The sequence below is a fragment of the Zeus faber genome, assembly GCF_960531495.2.
Source record: "Zeus faber genome assembly, chromosome: 3".
NCBI classification, from domain to species: Eukaryota; Metazoa; Chordata; class Actinopteri; order Zeiformes; family Zeidae; genus Zeus; species Zeus faber.
In genome coordinates this window covers 18,135,178-18,162,763 of record NC_137190.1, presented here as the reverse complement: position 1 = coordinate 18,162,763, position 27,586 = coordinate 18,135,178, and the positions used below count along the sequence as shown (strand labels likewise).

At 40.3% G+C, this 27,586-nt stretch overlaps 2 protein-coding genes across 3 annotated transcripts; both read left to right on the top strand.

The window, feature by feature from the left end:
* Nucleotides 1–4,123: 4,123 nt before the first annotated feature.
* Nucleotides 4,124–5,038, top strand: mc1r (melanocortin 1 receptor; the record flags this gene model as incomplete). The annotated part of the gene is made up of 1 exon (XM_079997251.1): nt 4,124–5,038. One exon carries the CDS (start codon nt 4,124–4,126, stop codon nt 5,036–5,038), a length of 915 nt encoding a protein of 304 aa, XP_079853377.1.
* A 6,460-nt stretch (nt 5,039–11,498) lies between these two features.
* Nucleotides 11,499–26,934, top strand: def8 (differentially expressed in FDCP 8 homolog). 2 transcript variants are annotated; one of them, XM_079997123.1, is made up of 12 exons: nt 11,499–11,652; nt 13,501–13,623; nt 15,915–16,012; nt 16,113–16,262; nt 19,091–19,232; nt 20,354–20,518; nt 21,063–21,190; nt 21,287–21,400; nt 23,386–23,466; nt 24,175–24,315; nt 24,947–25,047; nt 25,126–26,934. In XM_079997123.1, the coding sequence occupies exons 2-12, from the start codon at nt 13,515–13,517 to the stop codon at nt 25,217–25,219; spliced, it is 1,323 nt and encodes a 440-aa protein (XP_079853249.1). In that variant the 5' UTR covers nt 11,499–11,652; nt 13,501–13,514; the 3' UTR covers nt 25,220–26,934. The 2 variants fall into 2 exon arrangements, with proteins under 2 accessions (XP_079853249.1, XP_079853248.1); XM_079997122.1 differs by having other exon boundaries at nt 24,938–25,047.
* Nucleotides 26,935–27,586: the final 652 nt, after the last annotated feature.

Below are 27,586 nucleotides of genomic sequence, written 5' to 3'. Positions count from 1 at the left end.
ATCAGACGATCTCCCTTCATTGATGAAAAAACGAATACTACACTATATATAAAGTTGTGTTCCTGGACACATTTTTCCACAGTTTATGTCGTTATTAAAAGCAATAAGAGCAACCCTTATAATGACAACAATATTTAAAAAACAGGCACGTGAATTTACTGTAGCTGCAGCATATATTTAAATCACTGAGGTAGAATTTATATGAAAGTAATGTTAAAATACTTACGTTCTCCTCCAACCACTGCAGCAATGGCTTCCAGCCCTTTCTCATGGTGCAGTGTCTCTGTAAAATTCAGAACATGGATCATACACCGACTAGTCACGACATGAAAACCACTGACAGGTGAAGTGAATAATATTGCTCATCTTGTTCCAATGGCACCTGTCAAGGGTTGGGATATATTAGGCAGCAAGTGAACAGTCAGTTCTTGAAGTTGATCTGTTGGAAGCAGGAAAAATGGGCAAGCGTAAGGATCTGAGCGACTTTGACAAGGGACAAGTTGTGATGGCTAGACGACTGGTTCAGAGCATCTCCAAAACAGCTAGTGGCGGTTTTAATGTTATGGCTGATCGGTGTATAACTTTTTTAGTTTTTCCACCTCAATAATTAATCTCCATGTCTGCAGTTTTTCTCGTGTGCATTTGTTTGGATTTTATTTTACAGCAAGTGTTGCGACCTCCGATTGGATGGTATTAGAAGCATGTGAGATGACTTGGCTAGTACGAGCATTTGGATTGGTATTGCTTTGATCGCACTTTATAAATAAATAAATAAATAAATAAATAGATAAATAAATAAATAAATAAATGTATTTATGTATTTGTTTGTTTATTTGGGGCTGTAATCAACATGTTCTAAACATTTAATTATATCAGACTTAGCGGATATTTTGATTCTGTAGTACCTTGAATTGATACAGTGATATCAGTATAATAAAAACAAAAGTAAGCATAGTGTTACTTAATTGTGCGCGTGTGTGTGTGTGTGTGTGTGTGTGTATATATACAGTAGATATGTGTGCATGTGAATATATATGTATGTATGTGTGTGTGTGTGTATATATACAGTATATACATATATATACACACACACACGTATTTATATATATATATATATATATATATATTTATTTGTTTGTTTGTTTGTTTATTTATATTTATATATCTGTGTATATGTATGTATTGTGTTGCATCAGTTCTCCATATTACATGTATGTTTGTTCTTTGTATTCAAAACGGGTCTGGATCAAATCAGGTCCAACAGCAGCTCTAGGTCTCTGGTACAATGTAGGTTCAGGCCTGGTGTACTTCTACCATCACATGTCGCATGACCCCTCCTCTTGAATGGCAATAATTTGCTTCACAGACCCCAAAGAAATTTCACACACACATACAGTAAAGAGTATAAATAAATATACATATATATACAGTATATACAGTATAATAGTCTATACTATATAGTATTATGTTTGCTATAAGAAAGAAAAAGCATTATAAAACGGTTATGTGCAAAATGTATGACTTGATTTCACTCAATTAATTTCACAATGGTGATTGTTTCTGTTACCTTTCATTAAATTTAGAATATAGTTATATTATGTGTCTGTGTATTGTGCCTAGATCCTAGACTTCCTCTCAGCCCGGCCCTAGGTGGTTAGGGTGGGGACGCACATGTCCGGCACCCTCACCCTGAACACAGGATCCCCCCAGGGCTGCGTCCTCAGCCCCCTTCTGTACTCCCTGTACACACATGGCCAGGGCCAGCTCCAACACCATCATCAAGTTTGCCGATGACACTGTCGTGGTGGGCCTGATCACCGACGACGACGAGAAGGCCTAACGCAAGGAGGTGGCTGACCTTTAACTCTGCGGCGAGGACAACAGCCTCCTCCTGAACGTCAACAAAACTAAGGAGCTGATTGTGGACTTTAGGAGGGGATTATAGCCGAGGACGCACACGCCCTTGGTGATGAATGGGACTTCTGTCCACAGGATGAGCAGCTTCAAGTACCTGGGAGTCCACATCAAGGAGGACTTAACATGGACTGTACATACAGACACTGGTTAGAAAGGTGAGGCAGTGTCTTTACCACCTCAGGCAGCTGAAGAAATTCCGGGTCTCGGTGAGGATCCTCAAGTCCTTCTACTCTAGAGCAGTGGAGAGCATCCTGACAGGCAACATCACTGCCTGGTTTGGGAACTGTACTGCTCAGGACAGGCGGGCCTTGCAGAGGGTGGTGCGTTCAGCCCAATGTACAGCTGGAACTACCCTCCCCTGCCTGCAGGACTTATACACCAGGAGGTGTAGTAGCAGAGCCCACAGGATCATGAAGGATCCTCATCACCTCAACAATGGACTGTTCCAGCTGCTGCTGTCAGGCAAGCGCCTCCGCAGTCACACAGCGAGAACAGGGAACCTGACTGAGTTTCTTCCCGTAAGCCATAAGAACTGTCAATGCTGAACTCACCAGGAGTTGAGACACACACAAAGGCCCCACTGCCCGACTGTACTGTATGTAGCATACTGTACTGCATACTGTATCACTGTACTGGGTATTGCTGTTCTGTTCCGTGTTTCTGTATTGCTGTGTCGTACTGTTGTATACTGTATATCCCCAGACACACTACCTCATTTTATTCACAGGCCACTTTACTGCACATATCTGTAATATACAAAATAGCCTATTCCATATACATAAGTCTATTGTCTTTATTTCTATTTTGTACCCCGACTCAGTAAATTACCTTTTTGACGCGTATTTTATTTTATTTTATTTTATTCTATATACTAACCGCATTACATTTTGGGAATCAGTTAGTTCAGTTAGTTTAGTTAGGTAGTAATTCGTTTAGCTATTGTGTTCAGTTTAGTACTTATTGTGCATAATCTCCGGGTGCGTTGTCATGACATTTCGCTGCATGTATGTGCATGAACGTATGTATATGTATGTGACAAATGAACATTTTGAATCTTGAATCTTGAATCATATCTTTTGAATGACATCTAAAGAATTAGGTCTATGTTTAAAATATAATATGTACTAAAATTATAAATAGCAATAGCAAAACCATGAGTGGGTTGAAAAACATTAACATGGTGGTGGTATGATGCAGACCTTGTGCACATGCATTGTATTTCTGTGGAACGGCGCACGCTGACGCTGACGCTGACGCCGACGCCGACTTCTCCCGCTCGACGCGCGCGGCCGGTTTGAACCGCGGCATTGGTTCACATGGACGCGACGTGGCCGCGGAGGCGAAGCGCAGCGGCGCGCGTCCGCCTGTCGCCTGCGCGTCCGGTGTGCACGGGGCGTAGCCGTCGCACGCTCCGCCCCGCACAGCCGCGCGCCGCGCCGACGCGCCTGCTGTCGCTCGGGCGTGCGGGGCTCCAGAGCCGACAGACCGCTGGCCCCGGTGGGTTGCCCTGGGGAACGGGAGCTTAATTCAAATTCTTCCCGTTTTATCTCGCTGAGCACGCTGCGTATTGACGCTGTCCTCCACCGAGCAACGGGAATTACGGAATTATGCCGTCCGGTTACAGTGGGCTTGGAGTTGGACATTTCCACAGAAACAAAGTATTGATTAGGATGGAGACTCCCGCGAATCTCTGCGCTTAGACTGCGCTTTAGACTTTGTTTTAAATTTTGCTTTAGACTATGTTTTCCTCCGCATCCCTCTCCAAGAATCTTTTGTCCAGTGAAAAGAGGCCTTGCACAAGCTGTCGAAGATCCCCAATTTGGACTTAATATATCAAGTGGCTTCATTTATTCAGGAGAAAAAAAACGCAAAGGATTGTCGAGGTAGGTCTGCTGTTCCCCCGTTTTCATCGGAAACATTTTGAAAACAGAAAAAAATAAAAGTAACATTTTGGCTCCAAAAGTCATTGTATCCGGCTTTGCAACTCCTTTGCATTGTGCTGCTTTTGCTGAAACGAAATCTCAGAATTCACTCAGGCTACTATCACAAATAAGTTATTGTACACATTTTATCTCCCATTATTTAGCTTATCGCTGCTCCAGACGGACCAGCTATTTCATACCAGTGCGTGTCCAGCTCCAAGCCAGAGATGGAATTTGGCAACAGGACCCACCACACCCTCCTCATGCACCACATGGAGCTCGCCATGTACGTGGAGGAGAAGAACGACACGAACACCACCATCGAGGATCCAAACTCCTTCGGCTGCGTGGAGATCCGCATCCCCCAGGAACTGTTCCTGGCCCTGGGCCTCATCAGCCTGGTGGAGAACATCCTGGTGGTCCTGGCCATCATCAAGAACCGCAACCTGCACTCCCCCATGTACTACTTCATCTGCTGCTTGGCCGTGTCCGACATGCTGGTCAGCGTCAGCAACGTGATGGAAACCATGTTCATGCTGCTCAACGACCACGGTCTGCTGGACGTGCACCCCAGCATGCTGCGTCACCTGGACAACGTCATCGACGTCATGATCTGCAGCTCGGTGGTGTCCTCGCTCTCCTTCCTGTGCACCATCGCGGCCGACCGCTACATCACCATCTTCTACGCGCTGCGGTACCACAGCATCATGACCACGCAGCGGGCCGTGGGCATCATCGTGCTCGTCTGGCTGGCCAGCATCAACTCCAGCACGCTCTTCATCGTCTACCACACCGACAACGCCGTCATCGTCTGCCTCATCACCTTCTTCTGCATCACCCTGGTGTTCACGGCCGTGCTCTACCTGCACATGTTCATCCTGGCCCACGTGCACTCCAGACGCATCGTGGCCTTCCACAAGAGCGGCCGGCAGGCTACCAGCATGAAGGGGGCCATCACCCTTACCATCCTGCTGGGGGTCTTCATCCTGTGCTGGGGGCCTTTCTTCCTCCACCTCATCCTGATATTAACTTGCCCCACAAGTCCCTTCTGCAACTGCTTCTTTCGAAATTTCAACCTTTTTCTGATCCTCATAATCTGCAATTCACTAATCGACCCAGTCATATATGCGTACCGGAGCCAAGAGCTGCGGAAAACCTTAAAGGAGTTGGTTCTATGTTCTTGGTTCTTCGGAATATAATGATAATGTAGACCCGCGTTAAGGAGTAACTGTCAGTAAAAAATACACAAAGGTCTCTTTGTGAATAGGCTTTGTAACGTGCCACACCCTGATGTGATGCCTGGTTGCACTGGCTTGTAACTTCAAGTGCTTGTATACAAACTGATCTTCACTGATCATGCCAATGCAGTTTGGCAACTCAATCTGTGGACGTTTTAGAATTAGTGTCACACATGCAAGGTTAGGTCAGGTTTCCAGTATGCCCAGTATTGTGCAGCGAGTGCAATTTATATTTTATCACGTCTCTTGAAATACACTGAGCCAACTTCTGGTAACTTGGTTCTATAAGCTATAAACCGTCTTTACGAAAAATATCAAGGCCTATGCATTTTTTTCTATTGTAGTCTATCATCAAAAGAAATTGCAAGCTCCATAAATTGCATAAATACAATCAAATATCCGGTAATTATTGTTCTTATTTCCTAATACACAATAAAGGTATGAATGTTATACTCCACATCCATCTATCTATCTATCTATCTATCTATCTATCTATCTATCTATCTCTCTCTCTCTCTCTCTCTCTCTCTCTCTCTCTCTCTCTCTCTCTCTCTCTCTCTCTCTCTCTCTAACCTGTAGAAGTGTAACACAATGCAGCATCATTTACAGTTGAACCATGATATTTGAATGTTGGGAAAGTTTTTATGATTTGTTTTTTCAAAATACATATTATTTTGGAAAAATTATGTATTTTGTCTCTCTGCTGAGTAGAGAGATGAGTAGGTGAGATGAGAGGATGGAGGCCAGTTTAAGGCCCAGTTTCACAAGCGTCCATACCATAATGCTTTTTATACAAGACATTAACCAGCTGCTGGGCCACTGTTCCGTAGTGATTCAGTCAAAAATTCAGTTGAAAAAAATATCATTTTTTATTTGGATTTAAGTATGTATTTACTACTAGGATTGAGAGTAGATCAAGAATGAAGGCAGCTTTTGCAGCAACTGTAACAGGCTAATAATTCTCATTTAACTCCTTGTAAAAAGTCAGAAAGTTGATCAATAAAACACTGTTATTAATATCTGCCAAGTTACACTTATCTTCCTTTGACCACTGTCAAACCATAGCAATTTAACAGTGTCATACTTTAACATTATTAATCAGAAGAATCTCTGAAAAATGTGCTTAGAACACCTATTCCATGTTCTCTATTGTAAAGCTGACTTAGCATGTAGACTCAAATGTAGAAAGTTTACTTCCAAACGGAGATGAAAGTATACATACAGTGTCGAATGTTGATAGAATAAAACCTATTCTCTGTTCATGTCACAGTTTTTCTAATCTAATGGAAAGATATTTCGTTCTCATTGAGTCCCTGGTACTACCTTGTAGTTATAGATATTACCAATATTATGTATCTCTGTTTATTTATTCCCTCTGTTATGGATGTGTGAGCATATCTCTAATCTGAATTGAGATTAGAGAATGGGTAAGCTGTGAATCATTTTGCAGGTCACTTCTACTTGCTCTCGATCATTCCTAATGGTGTGCAATGTTTTGGATAGAAATAAGGAAGAAAAAAGTCAAGTTAAGGAAAAATGGCACGAGTTGGGTTATTAGTTAAGGACTATTTATCTTTAATGAAAGAGACACCTCAATTGATCACTGAAGAGCAGTACCATCGGAAGAAAAATATTTAATGAAAATTGGACTTCCCGGGACGGTTCCGAGCTCTCAGCACAGTGTTGTTATTGTAAAACAGACCTCCTGGAAAAGATCTGTTCTTAGACTTTAAATGTGGTTGGAGGCGAATGAGATCATAATCTGCAAATCACAGGGAGCCGTAAGCGGAATCTTCATGGTTTATCTCCGATTCGATTTCAAATCTTTCACTTACTCACTCGCAAATAGAAACACATAACACAACACAGATCAGAACATAACAGTTAACGAGATTTCAATGCATTGATTTCCAAGTGATCTCGTCCTGCTAGAGCGGTCGGACTTGGCAAAAATGGGGACCAGAGGTTAGGATTAAAGCCTCAAAGAAAGCTTTCTAATGTAGAATTATGCAGCAGTGAAATGAACCGATATTCATCCCAATAGTTCTGCGATTTCTCACAAACCTTTGAAAACACTTTGACCCGCTGGCGCACGCCCTGCACTGGAAATGCGACACGCGAAGGACAAGAGGAAGTTCAGCGGAGAAAACTTGAACGCCATCTTGAATATTCAGTAAATACTCAACTGAAAAAGTCGAAGAGAGGATCCGACGCTGAGGTTCAACACTGTATTCATCCATGTGCATCGGGGCTGTTCGACGATCGCTTGGTTTTCTTTGTCTGTCTGTGTCTGTTTTGTCATCTAGATGCATTTTTTTTTGCCTAAACTCGGGGTTAATCTCACTCAGTTTGTAAATAATGAGACAATGAGACACAAATAAGGACGCAAAGCGACTTGAATGAGTCAAAGCGAAAGTCGATGACCACTGTAAATAAGATATTTGTTGGATAAAATGAAACTTGATTTTACACAATTGAATAAAACTATGTGTATGACTCAATAAGTCTTTGGTGTATCTAGTGTACTTGAATAGAACGCTGATCAACAATTTCATAGCGGCTGTCTGCGAACAGTACTGTATATTCTATGTTGAAATCAAATTAATGGACACCCTCCAGCCAATTAGATGATCTAATTTGCAAAAAGCTTAGAAATGACTGATCCAATTTTGGTGGAAGTTATTTATTTATTTTCTGTATTTAGCTGTAAACGGTTGCTGCCATACGCCCTTAACACATCCCTCAGATATAAATTGAAACAGAGAAACTGAGACGAGCGACGCCATTCCTATCTCGTCGACCATCTTCTGAGGCTTTTTTTTTTTTTTTTTTTTCAATCCTTTAGGCTATTCATTATTTTTGTGAAGCATAGTGAATTGATCGCTACACAGTCATGTAGAACCCATCTGCAGCGCAACTCGGGGGGGAAAAACGCCTCTGGGGGAGCAGCAAACCAGAGGAGGACGACGACGATGACGACGAGACGCGCTCCTCGAGAGGAAGATGGCCGTCTGAGGGATGACCTTTCCCCTTCCCGCGTTTAAAAAAACAAAACAAAACAAAAAAAAACTACACAGAGGTGAGTCGGGCCCCCGGGGGGCTCATTCCCACATCACGAGGCCATTCAAGGTAAGCGCAAATCCTGCGTCACGCCTTTTCCCGTTTTTTTTTTTTTGTTTGTTTGTTTTCGTTTTAATGCCACATACTCTGACATTATGGCGGGAGTTGCCTTTGAAGTGGAGTGGTTGTGCGCGTGGGGAAAGGCCTGGTCACATGCCGCTGCGGGACACGACGCGGAGACTGCGAAGGCCGTAGACAGAGCGGCCCTTCATCAGCGAGGAGACACTGAGCTTTTCATCCGTCAGTAGACACACTTCAGGCTTCTTTAAAATACACCTAATGGGTCTGTATAAATAGGCTGTTAATTTGTCTGCAGCTGTGTCTGTCACACATACACACGCACGCACACACATACACGCACACACACACACACACGCACGCATGCACGCACACACACACATGCACATGCACACGTGGAGTTTCCCACGGTTTACTTATCATGGCTATCAATGTTGTTCAATTTGCAAATTCAATTTTCTTAATTTCATTTCCTGCTGAAGATGCTGCCGCTCGTCAGGGTTTTCCATCCGTTCGGAGGACGTGGCACAAAGATCAAAATAACTTATCTGCTACATATCTACTATAAAGACATTCACTGAGTGATTCTACACATCGTTCACACCGAGGACCCTCGACGTGATCCACTGCGGACCCCCACCTGAGAAGATTTATATTGTTGAATATGATTCGGTCCAAAGGTTACAGTGACAGAGGCGGCGGTATTAACCAACTCACAAAATATGACCAAAGAGTCATTCTTGTACATTCTTTGACGTGCTGATGTCCTGTGAATGAAATAATGGCGAAGTTCAACTAACTGTCAATCATTTTGCTGGGGAACCCCTGGGACGTCTTGAAGGACCACACGGGGGCCCCGGGACCCTGTGTCGAGAACCACCGGTCTGATCTCCATATCTGAACGTGTATACTTCATATACAGTATATACCTAAATGTATCTGATATCTGTGTGTATATGATGCAACTGATCCAAATCTGAACATACAAAGTTGGTGTACATGGTAATGGCAACATTCATATATACATGTAATACGCTTTTTTTTTTAATATATAATATATATTATAATTATATTATAATATGTATATAAACATATATTATTATATCACTATAATTGTTGTTATAATGTTGTATTATTACAATTATTATTGTCATTATATTATTATTACTATTATTATTGTTGTTATTATATTATTATTATTATTATTGTTGTTATATTATTAATATTATTATTAGTAGTAGTATTCTTCTTCTTCTTCTTCTTCTTCTTCTTCTTCTTCTTCTTATTATTATTATTATTATTATTATTATTGTTGTTGTTATATTATTAATATTATTATTAGTAGTAGTATTCTTCTTCTTCTTCTTCTTCTTATTATTATTATTATTGTTGTTGTTGTTATATTATTAATATTATTATTAGTAGTAGTATTCTTCTTCTTCTTATTATTATTATTATTATTATTGTTGTTGTTGTTATATTATTAATATTCTTATTAGTAGTAGTATTCTTCTTCTTCTTCTTCTTCTTCTTCTTCTTCTTCTTCTTCTTATTATTATTATTATTGTTGTTGTTGTTATATTATTAATATTATTATTAGTAGTAGTATTCTTCTTCTTCTTCTTCTTCTTCTTATTATTATTATTATTATTGTTGTTGTTGTTATATTATTAATATTATTATTAGTAGTAGTATTCTTCTTCTTCTTCTTCTTCTTCTTATTATTATTATTATTATTATTATTATTATTATTATTATTGTTGTTGTTGTTATATTATTAATATTATTATTAGTAGTAGTATTCTTCTTCTTCGTCTTCTTCTTCTTATTATTATTATTATTATTGTTGTTGTTGTTATATTATTAATATTATTATTAGTAGTAGTATTCTTCTTCTTCTTATTATTATCATTATATTATTATTATCATTATATTATCATTATTATTATTATTATTATTATTATTGTTGTTGTTGTTATATTATTAATATTATTATTAGTAGTAGTATTCTTCTTCTTCTTCTTCTTCTTCTTATTATTATTATTGTTGTTGTTGTTATATTATTAATATTATTATTAGTAGTAGTATTCTTCTTCTTATTATTATTATTATCATTATATTATTATTATCATTATATTATTATTATTATTATTATTATTATTATTATCATTGTTGTTGTTGTTATATTATTAATATTATTATTAGTAGTAGTATTCTTCTTCTTCTTCTTCTTATTATTATTATTATTATTATTGTTGTTGTTGTTGTTATATTATTAATATTATTATTAGTAGTAGTATTCTTCTTCTTCTTCTTCTTCTTCTTATTATTATTATTATTGTTGTTGTTGTTATATTATTAATATTATTATTAGTAGTAGTAGTCTTCTTCTTCTTCTTCTTCTTCTTCTTCTTCTTCTTCTTATTATTATTATTGTTGTTGTTGTTATATTATTAATATTATTATTAGTAGTAGTATTCTTCTTCTTCTTCTTCTTATTATTATTATTATTATTATTATTGTTGTTGTTGTTATATTATTAATATTATTATTAGTAGTAGTATTCTTCTTATTATTATTATTATCATTATATTATTATTATCATTATATTATTATTATTATTATTATTATTATTATTATTATCATTGTTGTTGTTGTTATATTATTAATATTATTATTAGTAGTAGTATTCTTCTTCTTCTTCTTATTATTATTATTATTATTATTGTTGTTGTTGTTGTTATATTATTAATATTATTATTAGTAGTAGTATTCTTCTTCTTCTTCTTCTTCTTCTTATTATTATTATTATTATTGTTGTTGTTGTTATATTATTAATATTATTATTAGTAGTAGTATTCTTCTTCTTCTTCTTCTTCTTCTTATTATTATTATTATTGTTGTTGTTGTTATATTATTAATATTATTATTAGTAGTAGTATTCTTCTTCTTCTTCTTATTATTATTATTATTATTATTATTGTTGTTGTTGTTATATTATTAATATTATTATTAGTAGTAGTATTCTTCTTCTTATTATTATTATTATCATTATATTATTATTATCATTACATTATTATTATTATTATTATTATTATTATTATTATTATTATTATTATTATCATTATATTATTATTATCATTATATTATTATTATTATCATTATTATTATTATTATTATTATTATTATTATTATTATAGATTCTTTGAAATAGCGCGGGAAAACCCCTCTGAAGCGGGTGTTTCGCTAGGTGTCGCTCGTTGACAAAGAGGAGCGAAAACAACAACGCGACAGCTCCATTATTAATTTGCTCTGACATGCAAAACGCGGTGCGTGGCAACAGGACATTTTAAAATATCATCATATTTCCATGGACACATAAACCGTGCGGAGGCGAGCGACGGGCGACTCCTCGGTGCTAAAGGGTGGACAATAGGGTAAGCGCGTGCCCGCACGGGTTTAAAGGGATTAGCATTAGCATTAGCATCGGCATCAAAACATTAGCCACAGCCGCCAGCCGGCTAGTTAGTTAGCGTTGGCGGTCGCCACCCCTCCGCCGCCGGCTTCGCTGGGTTCTTTCTCGCTGCTCACTCCGTGAAATACATTGACACCCGTGCTTGTGGCCGACGTTATGTTGGGAGTATTTTATAGCGGTTTAGTTGCTGAGATGGACGCCCTGCAGTTGCGTCTAATATCTATTCCGTTTAGTTGTTGCGCTTAGAGTTTTATGGTTCGAGCCCTTTGCCAAGCCGTTCGCTATATGTTTTTTTATTTTTATTTCGTTTGATCGGATATTACCCATGCCTTACTAGCTAATTCCAATTGACTGTAATAATAACAACAGATCGTTATTTACGACTAACAGCGCAGTGTAGCCTGCTCATCAAGCTTCTAATGTCAGTTTGCCAAGATCAGATGGTCCTTAAAATGTCTTAAATTCAGTTAACATCAGACCTTACTTAAAAGTCTGCTGGGTATCTATAGATCCTAAAAATATTAGACTCAATGGGCGTCAAGGCTATAGAGTGGTATAGGAACTACTTTGCAGATAGAACACGGTGTGTATACAGAAGGTTACCAGTCCAGCTTCATGGAGCTGTCTAAGGAGTACCCCTTAGACAGCTCCATTTTAGCCCCTGTCTTCTCTATGTTTTATAAATATCATTGGGAAGGACATGCTTACAGCTAAAGTGCATCTTAATGCAGATGATACAATAGTCTTCTTACTTGCCTCAGGCTGTTGATGAGCTCCAGACTGCCTTTCAACAGCCGCCTACAGTGGTGGCCCTGAGAGCTTAACGCACTGCAACTTAAGAAAACACATGCAAATAGACAAAACACAAGCAAATAACTAAAAACACAAACACATTAACAGAAAACACAACTGCATTAGCAGAGAATACAACTGCATTAGCAGAGAATACAACCGCATTAGCAGAGAATACAACCGCATTAGCAGAATTCAACCGCATTAACAGAAAATACAACCGCATTAACAGAGAATCAACCGCATTAACAGAGAACACAACCACAATAATATAAAACACAACCTCATTAACAGAAAACACAACCGCGTTAACAGAGAACACAACTGCATTAACAGAAAACACATACATTAACAGAAAACACAACCGCATTAACAGAAAACAGAACCGCGAAACACAACCGCATTAATTGTGTCTACCTGATTTACCTCTGCCCTGCACCAAATATATAGTACTTACCTGCTTACTTAAAGTATTAAATTTAACCCTCTGATTCCTGCGGACGTCCCCGTCTACGGTCTGCATTTTTCCTCTAAACATCTGTAGATTGATGATAAATGAATAATCAAAATTCAGTGGACAGCTATGAAGATGATAGGAATCTGCTCACCAAATCCTGATTCTGAGGCGGTCAGGGTGTAGTATGAATAACCTCCATGACTATTTTCAACAATCACATTTGTCAAGAAAAACCTCAAAGAATGTCAAAAGGGCTGGTGAAGTGAATCAAAAACATCCTCCACGAACATGCAATCATCTTAACCAGAACTGGGGGTCTGACAATAAACAAATTAGAAACTATCCCAGCAACACAATATCATTTGGGGAAAATAAATTATGTTTATTTTTCTTCAAAACAATTTTGACAGAAGCAATATGCTGACTGTTTCTTTCAAAACCGTTTCAAAATTGATCACAAGGGAAATCAAAAAGACATGTGAACTTAATTTTTCATTGAAATCGGAAATGCCTGGCTGTTCGCGAGGACAACCACCATCACGTTGTTTTTTTTCTTTCTAGATGTAGCCATTGCAATGGAGTATGACGAGAAACTTGCCATTTTCCGACAAAGCCGCCCCAACCCCTTCGACCGAGGGGAAGACGGGGATGGTTCCCAGGAGGGCGAGATGCCCCCACTGCACGGTAAGACCTTGAAGGAGGTTACGCTGGGAAAATATTCAACAATAAATTTTAATTGTAAATGAATCTCAGGAATTACTGCCTTACTCATAAGGCCAGTTCTGGCAAATACATGTGTAGTCATGTGTTAGCGCGTGGTTCAGTTTAAAGGCCATGTCAATAAACCGCACAACCAAATCCAATGTCTGGACTTGTTTTTATTATTTGTGATTTATATGTTAGTTGGTTTTAGCTCTCTGCAACATAAATCTCAATATGACTTCTTTATCAAATAAAGCATCTAAAAATGTAATCCAAATTAATTTGCAGAGTTAAACTTAGGCCTCATTGAATCCTAGAGTGATGTTAATTGTATGTGCAGAAAAAAATAAATACAATTCTAAAAATGCAAATTGTTAGTCCATGTTTTTATTTTGGTCTTCAAATGGGATAAGATAGAACTTCATTGATCCCCGGGCTGGCAAGTACTTTAATTTTGTTCTCTTTGTTGTTATTGTCATTGTAGCTTGTCTATCCTAAAATATGATAATAGAAATCAGCTATTGATACAACCATCAATTATTAACTTGTTGCCAGTGGATGGAGAAGTTGAAAGTAGTCGTACCAGAAGGAAGTGAGAGATAAGCGCAGAGACTCACTCCATGAGCACTTCCTCTGTACTGGAGAAGGGTTTGGGACTCTTTGACTTTTCTGTTTGAATAGTTTCACTTTGCACCGCTCTCCCTACTTAGCTGAGCTTACTTTGCTGGAGTGCATTGGTGGTTTCTGCTCCACGTCCTCTCTGGACGGCACTGAGAACCTTCATCATGTTTTCTTTAGAGGTTTATGCAGGTAAATAACATGATTTGTCATTTCCGTGTCAGTAAGGGGGGAAATATTTTGTGTATCTATTTTGTATATATGTATTATTTTCACATTTAAAAGGCCTTTGATTTATGTAGATTTATCTTTCAGTGTTGTTATACCATTTACAGCACAGACGTATATACTGTATTTTCCTTTTGAATACATAGAATACATACACTGCATGGGCAAGGCTTGGGCAGAATGAAAATTCAATCGACAATTGACTCCATTGATCGCAAATTTACATTAATGACAAATATATATATTTTTATATCCGCCAGGAAAAATCCGAGCATTGAACATGTACCGTGTAAGTGTAGTTCAGTGTTCTAAAACTGATCGCGGGAGCAGAGAGGGAGAGAGAAGGCAAAGGGAGAGACGCCCCCTCCGCTCAGAACTGTTTTGAGCCCCTTTCACACATAGTTCCTGGTAAAATTACTGGGATAACCTTACCGGCAGCATGAGTGAGTTTCACTATTCACACTTGCAGCTACATTCCGGAACATTTCCTCGTTGCACCTTTTTACTCATGGCATGATGGGACATGATGACAATGCCAGAATAGATGGGACAAGGGACAGTCCACCAGAAGTCACCCGGTGCAGTCCTTGTCCGCACCCCCCGTACCGGAGAGTGACAGACGGAGCAGTGTATGTATGTATGTGGACGTTGCACGCAAATAAAAATAAATATGCCGATGAAATACATCCTGAAATAGATAAACAAGGCAATAAATATATAAATATAAATGAGTAAATGTACACGTGGACCCGGTGAAGGCGGTGGTGCGCCTGAGCCCCCACGTGCGCGGGTGGGTCCTTTCATTCCGATTCATGGGATCTTTCATCACCTTCATTGCACCACAGGGTTTCGTGAGACCTTCCTATCTATTTATGCGCCAACGTCCGCAGGGGAAATGAGGTATCAGGGAATTGGAGTGGAGTTTTTTTTTTATTTCTCCTTCAGTGAAGGGACTGTCGCTGTTCCATTCCAAAAAAAACATGTGTGTTGCTTCAAGCTGGCTCCCCGTTGCTTTCCGTTGCTATGGGACTTCATTTAGTAAAAACAAGATGTTTCTAGTATGGTCCTACAGTGTATATTTGAAGATACATACTATAAATGTATGTATGTATGACCTTTCAAACTCATAATTTTATTAACAAGGACAACTCATTAAATTGTCAGACAATGACAATGAAAAATCTTTAGTGCTCTGTTAAGACAAAACCTTTGCCCTGTCAAGGGTTATTGGCCACACATTGCCAGGACTATAGAGACCTATAAATTTGCGGTTTCCTTTTCAGCTGCTTAACAATTGGCTGGTTTTGAGGGCATGTCTAAGTGACTGTGGTCATGTGTGTGGAATTATAAGTACAACTGAGTGCTCTCAGAGGTCATCGTCCGTACTTGTGAGATTAATGCTCGACGCCATGTTCTCCTCTCTTTAGAGACAAGATCTAAACTTTTCTCCTCCGAGAACAGAACGCAAAGCTCGGATCGGACAATGGATTTGGGTTTAGCCGAGGACCACTTCTCAAGGCCTGTGGTGAGCACTGCATTCCGCCTGCCTTTGAACTCAAACCACAGAGCTCTGTGACATGCGTAGCACATGCGCTCACATGCCTCTCCCCGCACCGCTGCCCCAGGGTTCCTTTGTGGCGTCAGACATCGAGCAGCTGAAGCTGGCCATCGAGGAGTGCAAGAAGCTGATCCTGGAGCTGCCCGAGCAGTCGGAGAGGCAGAAGGACACCGTGGTGAAACTCATCCACTTGCGCCTCAAACTCCAGGAGCTGAAGGTGGGGGCAGAACACATTAGAAAAAACGAAAAAGGTGATTTGCATGAATCTGCATGAATCTCTGCACCTTCACAATGACAACAAAACAAATACTGTGTTGAGATTCACAGGCTCACATTGCGCTGTGAACACTCACAACACACACTTGACAGTTACTTCCACAAACCCAGCGTTTCTGGCAAGAACTCGTGAAAAAAAAACGTCTGCAGATCGGTTCATTTCTGCGCTCGGCAAGTTGCAACGGGAAGACAATCAGTTTGAACGGTCTAAAGCTGATTTGAAAGCTTCACCTCTGACCAATCGTGCTTGTCGATATAGAACTAAGCCCCGCCCCCTCCCTTGTGGACAGGTTGCGCTTGTAAACACAGCAAACACACACACACACGGAGTGGAGACAGAGCACGGCGTCCAAAAGAGAAGCAGAAAGATGATGTATCCTTGACAACAGGGACACATACTGTACATCCATAATTTGGCGTTTATTAGGATAGTTAAGTTCCGACCCAAAGCAAACAGTTATTCAGTTATTGAATGATATTCAATTCATTGTGTAAACTATGTTGACGGGACGTCCCAACGAAGACGGACGACACCACAAACTTTATTATTTAGTAAGACCTACTTGCCATATTTATTTTGTTTTTTAAAATGATCAAAATCTTATTTTAGTGAAATATTAGTTAAAGCGGTTGCACGTATTACTCATTGTTCACGAACGGAAATTATTTGATTTCAAGTAGTAATATTCATAATTTTTATTTAATTATTTTTAAAATGCCGTTTACTGACGGGACTTTTATCTTTAATATTCAATAAAAAATATTATACATCTGCTTTGATGATGTCATTCTCTATATTGACTGCTTATTACAGATAATATTTGACCGAAATCTCTCCCATTTGTCTGGGAAATTGAAATCTTCCAGGACATGGTGACCGGCGCCAATTTTTTCTAACAGAAACTCTGAGACACACACACACACACACACACACACACACACACACACACAAACAACAAACAGAAGTCTATCACCAGACGACTCTCAATGCGTCACCCTTGTTTCATTTTCTCCTTTATTTTATTTCTCTCTTGCTCTCTCTCTTTATTTTAATTAATTTAGATTTCTAAGGGATGATTATAGACTCGTCTCAAACCACATAGTAAATGATGTTATGTTTGAGCATTCAAAGTGCAGACGTAAACATGCATATGTCTTTTGTTCTGAAAATTTGCAAAATAATGTGTTATTTGGCACACTTCTTTCCATCTGAATTGAAAATATATCCACAGAGAATTATTTCTGTATAGGAGTAAAAACATTGACTTGTTACTTGTGTGAGTACAGGAGAAAATGTATTTCTTGTGATATAGCACTTCACACACTTAGGGTGTATTCACACCGAGCTTGTTTGGAGTATTTGTTTTCCGAAACCTGGCTTCCGAAACGGCTCTGCTCCCCGCCAGCCTCCCCCCCCGGTCCCCAGCCTGGTGCGGGTGCCGGTGCTGGCTCCGGCTCCGGCGCCGTCCCTCCAGTTTCCCCCCAGCAGGTTATCATCCGAGTTCTGGTGCATCACCTGCACGCTCTCCTTGTCGCGGGCAGATATTTCACCTCTTCATAGGAGGGCAAATTTGGAGAAGCAAAGTCCCCTATACTGCTACACTCCAGCAGGGAGTGCCTTCCGCGGACGTGGACGCACGCCAACGAAAGAGCGATGGCGCGTCCTCCGGACTGTCACATTGGTTCGGGTTCCGGCACGGGCATGCCACGGAAAAATTCTGACCAATCACAAAACAGTTTGCGAGTGCATGGCGTTAGTTTACAAGTTTTGGTCCGCTGTTAAGCGTTGCCGTGTTAACAGAAGTCGAACCAAGGTCCAAGGGCAACATTGTATGATATTATTCCCTGAATCGAAACAAAGGAAACGAAGTACAGGTCTGAATACGCCCTTTGTTTAATATTGATATTGGAGCGAAACTGTGCGAATGTGTTTTGACAGCAGGTTGTTTCTTAGTCCACATCCATTTTTATGTAGCTTGTTGTTTGGCTGTAAAAGAGAACATATCATATCAAGGGCCTGTGTAAATGTCAGGGTTTTAATGTATTATTAAAACCCTGACATTTACACAACCCCTTGATATGATATGTTCTTAAAAATTAAGAATTGGGAAAAGTTGATCCCAGAGCAGCTGAATATGACATTTTAAAGGTGCAGTGTGTAGGATTTATGGAGCAGACTTGGCAGAAATGGAATATAATATTCGGAAGTATGTTTTCATTTGTATAAACCAATGGAAATAAGAATCGTTGTGTTTTTGTTACCTTAGAATGAGCCCTTTGTATCTACACAGGGAGCGGGCCCCCACTCCACGGAGGCCGCCATGTTGTACCGCTATGTTTCTACAGTAGCACAGAACGGACAAAGCAGACACTGGCTCGAGAGAGAGGCTTTTTCACGGCAACTGATGGCCACCGTAACTTCTCCAAAGTCATTGGAAAGGGAGGGGGAGGGGAATTCAGTCTGTTGTAATATGCAACCTCATCACTAGATGTCACTAAATTCTACACATTGCAGCTTTAAGCAATATTTAGCTCTGCCCAACTAACCGTCTGATGTTTTGTTAAAACTTTCCAAAATGGAGCCGCCTATCTCCTTATCCTCAGCTTGCTGCTGGTTTGATCCGGAGAAACCTGTGTGGCTGACTGACCATAATGTGTGTGAAAGTGTGTGTGAGAAGGTGAAGCAAAGCTCCTGGGATGTCTTTGGCAGACCATGCAAAGTATCTACACATTTTTAACCTGGTGTTTATTAAAATATTCCATTTCCAGGACCCGGAGGAGGACGAGCCGAACCGCAGAGTCTTATTGGAGCATCGCTTTTCAAAGGAGAAGAGCAAGAGTGTCAAACAGACCTGCGACAAGTGTAGCGCTATCATTTGGGGTCTTATCCAAACTTGGTACACCTGCACAGGTGAGAACATTTCAAAAACCTATGAAACGTATACATTTTTTCCCCTTGAACAACCTCTAGGGGTTGTTGGCAAATGCCGCCTGATGATGAAAGTGATGTTTGGAATGACGAGGAAATTAATGAAAACCATTTTGTGTTGGAGAACAGTGTGATCATTTACTTATTTACTTATGTATATCTATTCATGAATTATTTTACCTTCTCTTTCCTTCCATTATACATATGTCTTCATTTTTCTTTTATATCGGTAGGCTTGACTGCTGTCTTTTTGCAACCATCGTACATAGATTAACATTCTGTGTATTTGTGAAATGTTTTTCTTTTACTTTCCTTGATGTTTTTCAAGAATATATTTTCTCGTCATTTTTTATTTTATTTTAGATTTTTTCGGATTAAGTACTAAATACTAAATTAACCTAGTGGGTAGAACTATTTAAATGTTACCAGACTTCAGTAGCGCCGGGTCCATTTTCCTTTTAGCTGAATGATTCTAACTGTGCAATCTGTCTCCAACCTGATGAAGTTTGGATTAACGACCAATTTGGATGAAAATTAAATCCTCACATGGCCACATTTAGAAATTGTACAGAAATTGGCTGAGAAGGGGTTAGAACTGTCAGGTATTAACTGCAGTGGATTTCTCCTCCTGAAACCCTCAAAATGTTTCGACTAAAAATTTATAAACAGTAATTTGCAATGAATTTACTGGATTTTTCTGTGGTCATTTCCATTTGGGAGCTTAATTTGCTCTGTTGTGTACTCACTCACTGGCTCAAATCATTCTAAATAAGACGGGACTTTGGAACTCTGTTACTCATTAAAAGAATCGATGCCAAGGGCCATCTTGTTCATTTTTGGCCTTATGGGATATTCAATTCTACCATAGTAACAACCTGATGTTTTCTTGAAATGTAGCAAAATACCAAGCCACCTGACAACTGCTAACAACCATGTAAATATTGCGGTGTTTGGTAACTGCCATGGTAAAGTATAAAAAACAACTGAGTTATTCACAAAGTCTTGAGGGTAAATGTGTGTAAATCGTCTTGGTTGCGCTTTCTGCCCCCGTGATAAACCTTTGATGCTTTTTTAAAATTGTATTTTATGTTTTTCATTTTTAGGTTGTTATTACCGTTGCCATAGCAGGTGCATGAACCTGATCACCAAGCCCTGTGTGAGGTCAAAGGTCAGCCACCAATCAGAGTATGAACTCAATATCTGCCCCGAGATCGGACTCGACAGGCAAGACTATCGCTGTGCGGAATGCCGCTCTTCCGTCTCACTGAGTGAGTGTGGACCAGAACTGTCATTTGTAATTTGAGTTTTGGAATTTTTTTTTTTAAATTGCAGCCGTCATTTGGGTGAATCAGTGTTTGTTGGCTCATTTTGTCATTTACCAACAACATAATTCTTAAGTACTCACTATTTCCCAGTGTAGTGATATGTAGTGAGTAAACTTTGGATTTTATCTCCCGTTATTTTATTGTTATACATTTTTCTGTAAATGTGCCAGGTGGTTCTGTTAGCCACAAGGACTAGTTTTCACCCGTAGTCCCTGGCCAGATGTCAATTGGCCACCTAAAATTAGAATTTACTATTAAGCATGAATCTAAAACATGAGAATGCACAACAACAATTCAGCAGCCGTTAGAGCAAGCACAGACCGCAATAAACACTTGGGTGAAAAGCCACAACACAACATATACAGAGCACATGGAGCAGCTCGCTGACGCAAGTTTAAAAAGACGGCGGTGGCTTCAGAACATGGTGTAGAAACCATGTTCTCTTTCTTCTCCTCTTCCGGTCGCCGTGTGACTTCTTGGCCTGCAGGGGGCGTCCCCAGCGAGGCCAGGCAGTGCGACTACACCGGCCAGTATTACTGCAGCACGTGCCACTGGAATGACACGGCCATCGTCCCGGCGCGCGTCATCCACAACTGGGAGTTTGAACCTCGCAAGGTACGGCCCCGACCTGCCACAATGTGGGAGAATAAAATCGAGTTTGAGCCCTGTGATCACGGTGGAGTCTGTTCTCCCACGGTGCCTCCCACTCAGGTGTGCCGCTCCTCCATGCGCTACCTGGCTCTGATGATGTCTCGCCCGGTGCTGAAGCTGAAGGAGATCAACCCGCTGCTCTTCAACTTCGTGGAGGAGCTGGTGGAGATCAGAGTGGGTGTGGCTTTGCTTATTTCTAAACGGTTACATGGATTTTAGTCGGAAGCCTCCATACATATTTGACTGCAGTCTAATTTCCGTTTCCGCTTGAACCGGCTCCATCTAACCATTCTCTTTAAGTGAAATGTGAAATGCCATTAAGTTAGCCCGCGGGTTGTCACAATGTAGTCCATTTTTCTGGGGTTCAGGTGCTACACAATACACCTCGTTCCAAATTATTATGCAAATGATATTTTTCTCTGATTTTCCTAAATAGTCGATGCAAATGAGAGTATAATTTCAAGTCATCAACCGTTAGGATATAATTTGAATGTTATTGAACAAACCTCCCAATGACAAGAGTATTTCTTTCAAAAATAAAAAACTCAAAATGCACTGTTCCGAATTATAATGCACAACAGAGTTTTAAAACATTTTATAGGTTGTAAAGAACTGAAAATGGTCATTTGTTGAATTTGCAGCATTAGGAGTCATATTTACTGAAATCAAAAGCTATTTCAATCAAAAAACATGAGGTTAACAGGTTAACATAGGACCCCTTCTTTGATATCACCTTCACAATTCTTGCATCCATTGAACTTGTGAGTTTTTGGGGAGTTTCTGCTTGAATTTCTTTGCAGGATGTCAGAATAGCCTCCCAGAGCTGCTGTTTTGATGCCAACTGCCTCCCACCCTCATAGATCTTTTGCTTGAGGCTCCAAAGCTTCTCGATAGGGTTGAGGTCAGGGGAGGATGGGGGCCACACCATGAGTTTCTCTCCTTTTATGCCCATAGCAGCCAATGACACAAGGTTTTCTTTGCAGCATGAGATGGTGCATTGTCATACATGAAGATGATTTTGCTACGGAAGGCACGGTTCTTCCTTTTGTACCATGGAACCAAATAAGTGGTCAGTCAGAAACTATATACTTTGCCAAGGTCATTTTCACACCTTCAGGGACCCTAAAGGGGCCTACCAGCTCTCTCCCCTTGATTCCGGCCCAAAACATGACTCCGCCACCTCCTTGCTGACATCGCAGCCTTGTTGGGACATGGTGGCCATCCACCAACCATCCACTACTCCATCCATCTGGACCATCCAGGGTTGCACGGCACTCATCAATAAACAAGACTGTTTGAAAAGGAGTCTTCATGTATTTCTGGCCCCACTACAACCGTTTCTGCTTGTGAGCATTGGTTAGGGGTGGCCCAATAGTAGGTTTATGCACAACTGCAAGCCTCTAGAGGATCCTACACCTTGAGGTTCCCGGGACTCCAGAGGCACCAGCAGCTTCAAATACCTGTTTACTGCTTTGTAACGGCATTTTAGCAGCTGCTCTCTTGATCCCATGAATTTGTCTGGCAGAAACCTTCCTCATTATGCCTTTATCTGCACGAACCCGTCTGTGCTCTGAATCAGCCACAAATCTCTTCACAGTACGATGATCACGTTTAAGTTTTTGTGAAATATCGAATGTTTTCATACCTTGTCCAAGGCATTGCACTATTTGAGGCTTTTTGGCAGCAGAGAGATCCTTTTTCTTCCCCTTATTGCTTGAAACCTGTGGCCTGCTTAATAATGTGGAACGTCCTTCTTAAGTAGTTTTCCTTTAATTGGGCTCAGCTGGCAAACTAATTATCACAGGTGTCTGAGATTGATTTCAGTGATCCAAAGAGCCCTGAGACACAACACCATCCATGAGTTTAATTGAAAAACATTTTTTTTTATGGTTATGACACTCAAATCCAATTTGCATAATAATTTGGAACGCGGTGTATATAGCAAATAGCACATACCCATAGATATATATTTTATTCTATTGTTATCTGAGATCAACACCAGCAGATCCATTTAGCATGGTTGTCTCTGTGGAAAGTGGATCACTGATACAGACAACAACCTCTTCAGTACTATCAGTGTCTGTGCTGAGCCTCTGAATACCTGCTTTGCTGTGTGTGTGTGTGTGTGTGTGTGTGTGTGTGCGTGTGCGTGCGTGTAGAAGCTCCGGCAGGACATCCTGTTGATGAAGCCATATTTCATCACCTGTAAGGAAGCCATGGAGGCTCGGCTGCTGCTTCAGGTCAGCTGATTTTCGCAGTCTCCACCAATAATTAACACAATTTGCATCATTTAGCTTCTTCCGGGGCAATCTTTGCCTTGATGTTTTTCGGGCGGAGTTCTGATGTAGTTAGAGAAAGCATTTGTCGCAATTTATTTCAGTGGACCATTGCTAGCGCAGAGATAACGGCGCAGCGATCTAACGTATTCTTCAGCAGGCGCATGAACACTGGGTGCCCAGTCCAGTGCCCAGATGGTATCACTTCACGCATCCGTTTGACTGACATTAACACACGAGTCAGGTCAGATCACTGATCGAATTGCAAATACGTATTGATCGAGGTCATAATAAATTAGGATAATAGCAGCAATCACCGCAAAATCAATGCAGGGTTTAATTGAAACGACATGCTGACATTCTTGAAGCTTAAGCACAAGGTAGAATTTAGGCACGAAACACAGAGGGATGCCAAAATACTATGTAAGAATTGATTGACTGCAGTTAGCGACTGGAGTGACATTCTGCTTATGATGATCTTTGTTATTATTAATATATACTATTATAGACAGGGTCCAAATGCCGGGGGCAAAATCCTTCCACATCAATGTAGTTCTGGATTTAAAGACAATGAGCAGATTTACTGCATGTCATGTCCATCAACCTTTCTTTGACCAACGAGTGATCTTTTGTTGTTGATGTTTTCTTGTTTTGTCATTTTTAACCGCCCAGCTCCAGGACCGCCAGCACTTTGTGGAGAACGACGACATGTACTCGCTGCAGGATCTGATCGACGTCTCCAGCGGCAGACTGAGCTGCTCTCTCACGGAGATCCACACCACGTTCGCTAAGCACATCAAGTTGGACTGTGAGGTGAGCGGAAGGGTGAACAAGATAAAATATGCAAAAATAAAGTAGCAGTAGCGTTGACCAGAACATACACATCTTGCATGAGCTCCATTGCTCAGTTGACTCTCTAACTCTCTGTTAGTTCTTGGGTTTGTTTTGAAGAGAAAAAGATGATGTTTTTAAAAATGTCAATTTGCATGTTGTGTAGTGATTTTTTTGCTCTAATGTAATTGCCCTTTTCTCCGTTCCGCCGCCAGAATTTCAGGGAATCTTATGGGATGGCGACATTTTAGATCGTTCCCGATCTTTGAAATGTGAGCTTGAAAACTTGAAATGTCCTTGGTGACGAATCAAAATCGGAAGTTTTAATTTTGAAGCGCGTGTTTCCTGGCAATTCAATGGTGTTTGAGGTTCTCTCAACCAGTGGCAGCCATGTTAAAGGGCAGAGTTAATGGAGAACATCAGCATGATGCACAACAAATTAAGCCAACACCATCTGAGTTTCTTTCAACATTTAACGGTGTGTGTGTGTGTCTGTGTGTCTGTGTGTGTGTGTGTGTGTGTGTGTGTGTGTGTGTGTGTGTGTGTGTGTGTGTGTGTGTGTGTGTGTGTGTGTGTGTGTGTGTGTGTGTGCACGCGTGCGTAGTGGTGTCAGGCCAAGGGCTTTGTGTGTGAGCTCTGCAAGGAGGGCGACATCTTGTTTCCGTTCGACAGTCACACTTCTGTTTGCCACGACTGCTCTGCGGTCTTCCACAGGTGAGTCCTCCTCCTCAACGTTTGACACGGATGAAGATCCACCCCGAATATATCTCTTCACAATCTTTTTCTTTCCAGAGATTGTTACTACGACAACTCCACCACGTGCCCGCGGTGCACGCGGATGACGGAGCGGCGGCAGGACGAGCCGTCGGAGCGGGCGGAGACGTAGAGCGAATCCCGTGACTCGAAGAGGGCGACGCCCAACACCCTGATGCAGGGGTCAGAACTCATTTTTTTTTCCCCCTCTCTTAATTTTAATTTTTTAATATTATTCTGTGAGACATTTCTGACGTGTTTCAGTTCTGTGCACTACCAAATGGATGGCGCGGCACTTAGAAAACCTGGCGTTGACAACAAAATATTTTTAAAGCTGTTTTTAATTTGTGAGACCAGCGCCGCACACTGTGTATTTTTCATTTTGGCATATGCCTTTGTGTCTTAATGTGTAAAAGATGTAAATGCATCGTTTTGAAATTGGTTGAAATGACAAAGGAAATACACTCGTGGGCCATTTCAAATGCCGCAGTTTGGTGGTGGTTACTTTAAATCTACTAATTTAAACTGTCAACTTTGCAAATCATTGAGTAAAATGTCCATCAATAGAAGTTGTAATTGAGTCATAGTTGTAGGCGTGTTGGGTTTTTAATGACGAGGCTCATGAAGAACGACACGCCTCGCAGATTGGCAAAAGTTAAGCTCAAGTTGATCACACATTTTCTTGACGTGGTCACAAAAACCTGTTGTGCTATTTATACCGTAATAATGCGATGAGAGCATTCTCTGTATTTCCTCAACACATTTGGTTGTTGATGGAAATTCAAAGACACGCACTCAACTCTTCACAATTTCTTCCTTAAAAGACTCAAAATCACGATAACCAAATTTCACTACGGAGCCGTTTGGTTTTCGCCGCCCCTCGCCTCTGAAGGTTCGTGCCATTTGAATACGGACGCGAGTCAGAAAATGTGAAATTCAAGCCTCACTCACTACACGGAATCCACACAGTGTAACGTCTGTTCAATTCAGATCAATTCAGTGTGGAGCAAACAGACCAGTTCAAATAAAAATAACCTGCACTGAGAAAATGTTACTTTGTTCTAATGCTACTCAAGATTGCCATCTAGAAGTTAATACGCATCACAACCGGATATGAATTTCCATTATGTTCATGGTTGCAGCATGCGGCCAAAGAATTGCACATTTTGCGACTTTTAGGGATATGTAACTGTGGACTATACATTGCTGTTAGTAACAACATGAACCTCTGACAATTGTATGTGTGTTGCATGAATAAAATGATCCATTCAAGTAAAGCCAGTGCACCTCTTCAGGTTTTATCAGGTCATGGTCATGTGGTGAATTAATATTGTTATCTTATTCATAGAAATGTTTCAACATAATTTGGACCACTCAGGGCTACAATGCTTTGTGTGTGTGTGTGTGTGTGTGTGTGTGTGTGTGTGTGTGTGTGTGTGTGTGTGTGTGTGTGTGTGTGTGTGTGTGTGTGTGTGTGTGTGTGTGTGTGTGTGTGTGTGTGTGTGTGTGTGTGTGTGTGTGTGTCCTTCAGGTCTTTAAATAGCGCCGTGCATATTCAATCATATCTGCTGACACATGAAAAAGGAAGTGGAAAAACCCGAAGTATTGTTTGGGCGATTTCTGTCGATCTTTATGGTGAAGAAAATATTAGATTTTTCGAATGGACCCTTTTTCCAGAGGCGTCGTAGTGGGGATAACACGGGTCCAGCTCATTAACGCCTTTGATATTCTGTGGAAAAAGGCACCGCCGAAGAGAAAATCCTAATTGTAAATATTACCCATTGTCCTGGGTTTTGTGCCTCGATCGTACCACTTTCATGATGTTCTCGTCTCATGTTGGTCCATATGTGCTGCTCAGATAACGAAAGGTCAAATTTTGTATTTTCTTTTCTTGAGTCTTAATCTTAATCCTCTTTTCATTTCCCAATAAAATACGATCGTCAAACCACACCCGCTGAGTGTGAAGAGCCGCCCTTTTCCTTCCACAGTGAATTCTTACATTCAACAATGTCACACACTGGAGATGGAGAAAATAGCACCAAGCAAAATATTAATATTATTATAATAATAATAATAATTATTCAATTAATTATTACTTAATACCCAGAGTTTTTTCTCATACAGGTGAATGTACCAGGCGGAATAAACTCAATCTTATTCTGATTTTGATCTCTAGACATGAGCTTCTGCAACTACGGTACTTGATTTTTGTCTAACTATTTTTAGCACAAAAGTAATACCTTTACCTGACCCAAAGTTTGTATTGATGACACTTTGAGCAGGTCGAGAGGAACTAAAGCGAACAAAGTCAGAGCAGACTCAACCAGAAATATAATTTCCCCTCAGGGTGTATTCATTCATTTGGCCGCAGGGCGGCGGGGTCGTTCCGCTGTGGTGCGGACGACTGGATCAACAAACCTTCTGTACATCGAATGTTAAAAAACGTCCTTCTCGGTCGATCCTAATCAATCGTCCATCTACCTCCGGGGTTTCAGCCTCA

Excerpts from the sequence above, each read along its gene's own strand:
- def8 (XM_079997122.1), top strand. The coding sequence starts at position 13,515 with ATGGAGTATGACGAGAAACTTGCCATTTTCCGACAAAGCCGCCCCAAC. Across the intron at positions 16,013-16,112 it reads ACCACTTCTCAAGGCCTGTG|GGTTCCTTTGTGGCGTCAGA; the intron begins GTGAGCACTGCA and ends CCGCTGCCCCAG. Across the intron at positions 20,519-21,062 it reads CCGCTCTTCCGTCTCACTGA|GGGGCGTCCCCAGCGAGGCC; the intron begins GTGAGTGTGGAC and ends CTTGGCCTGCAG.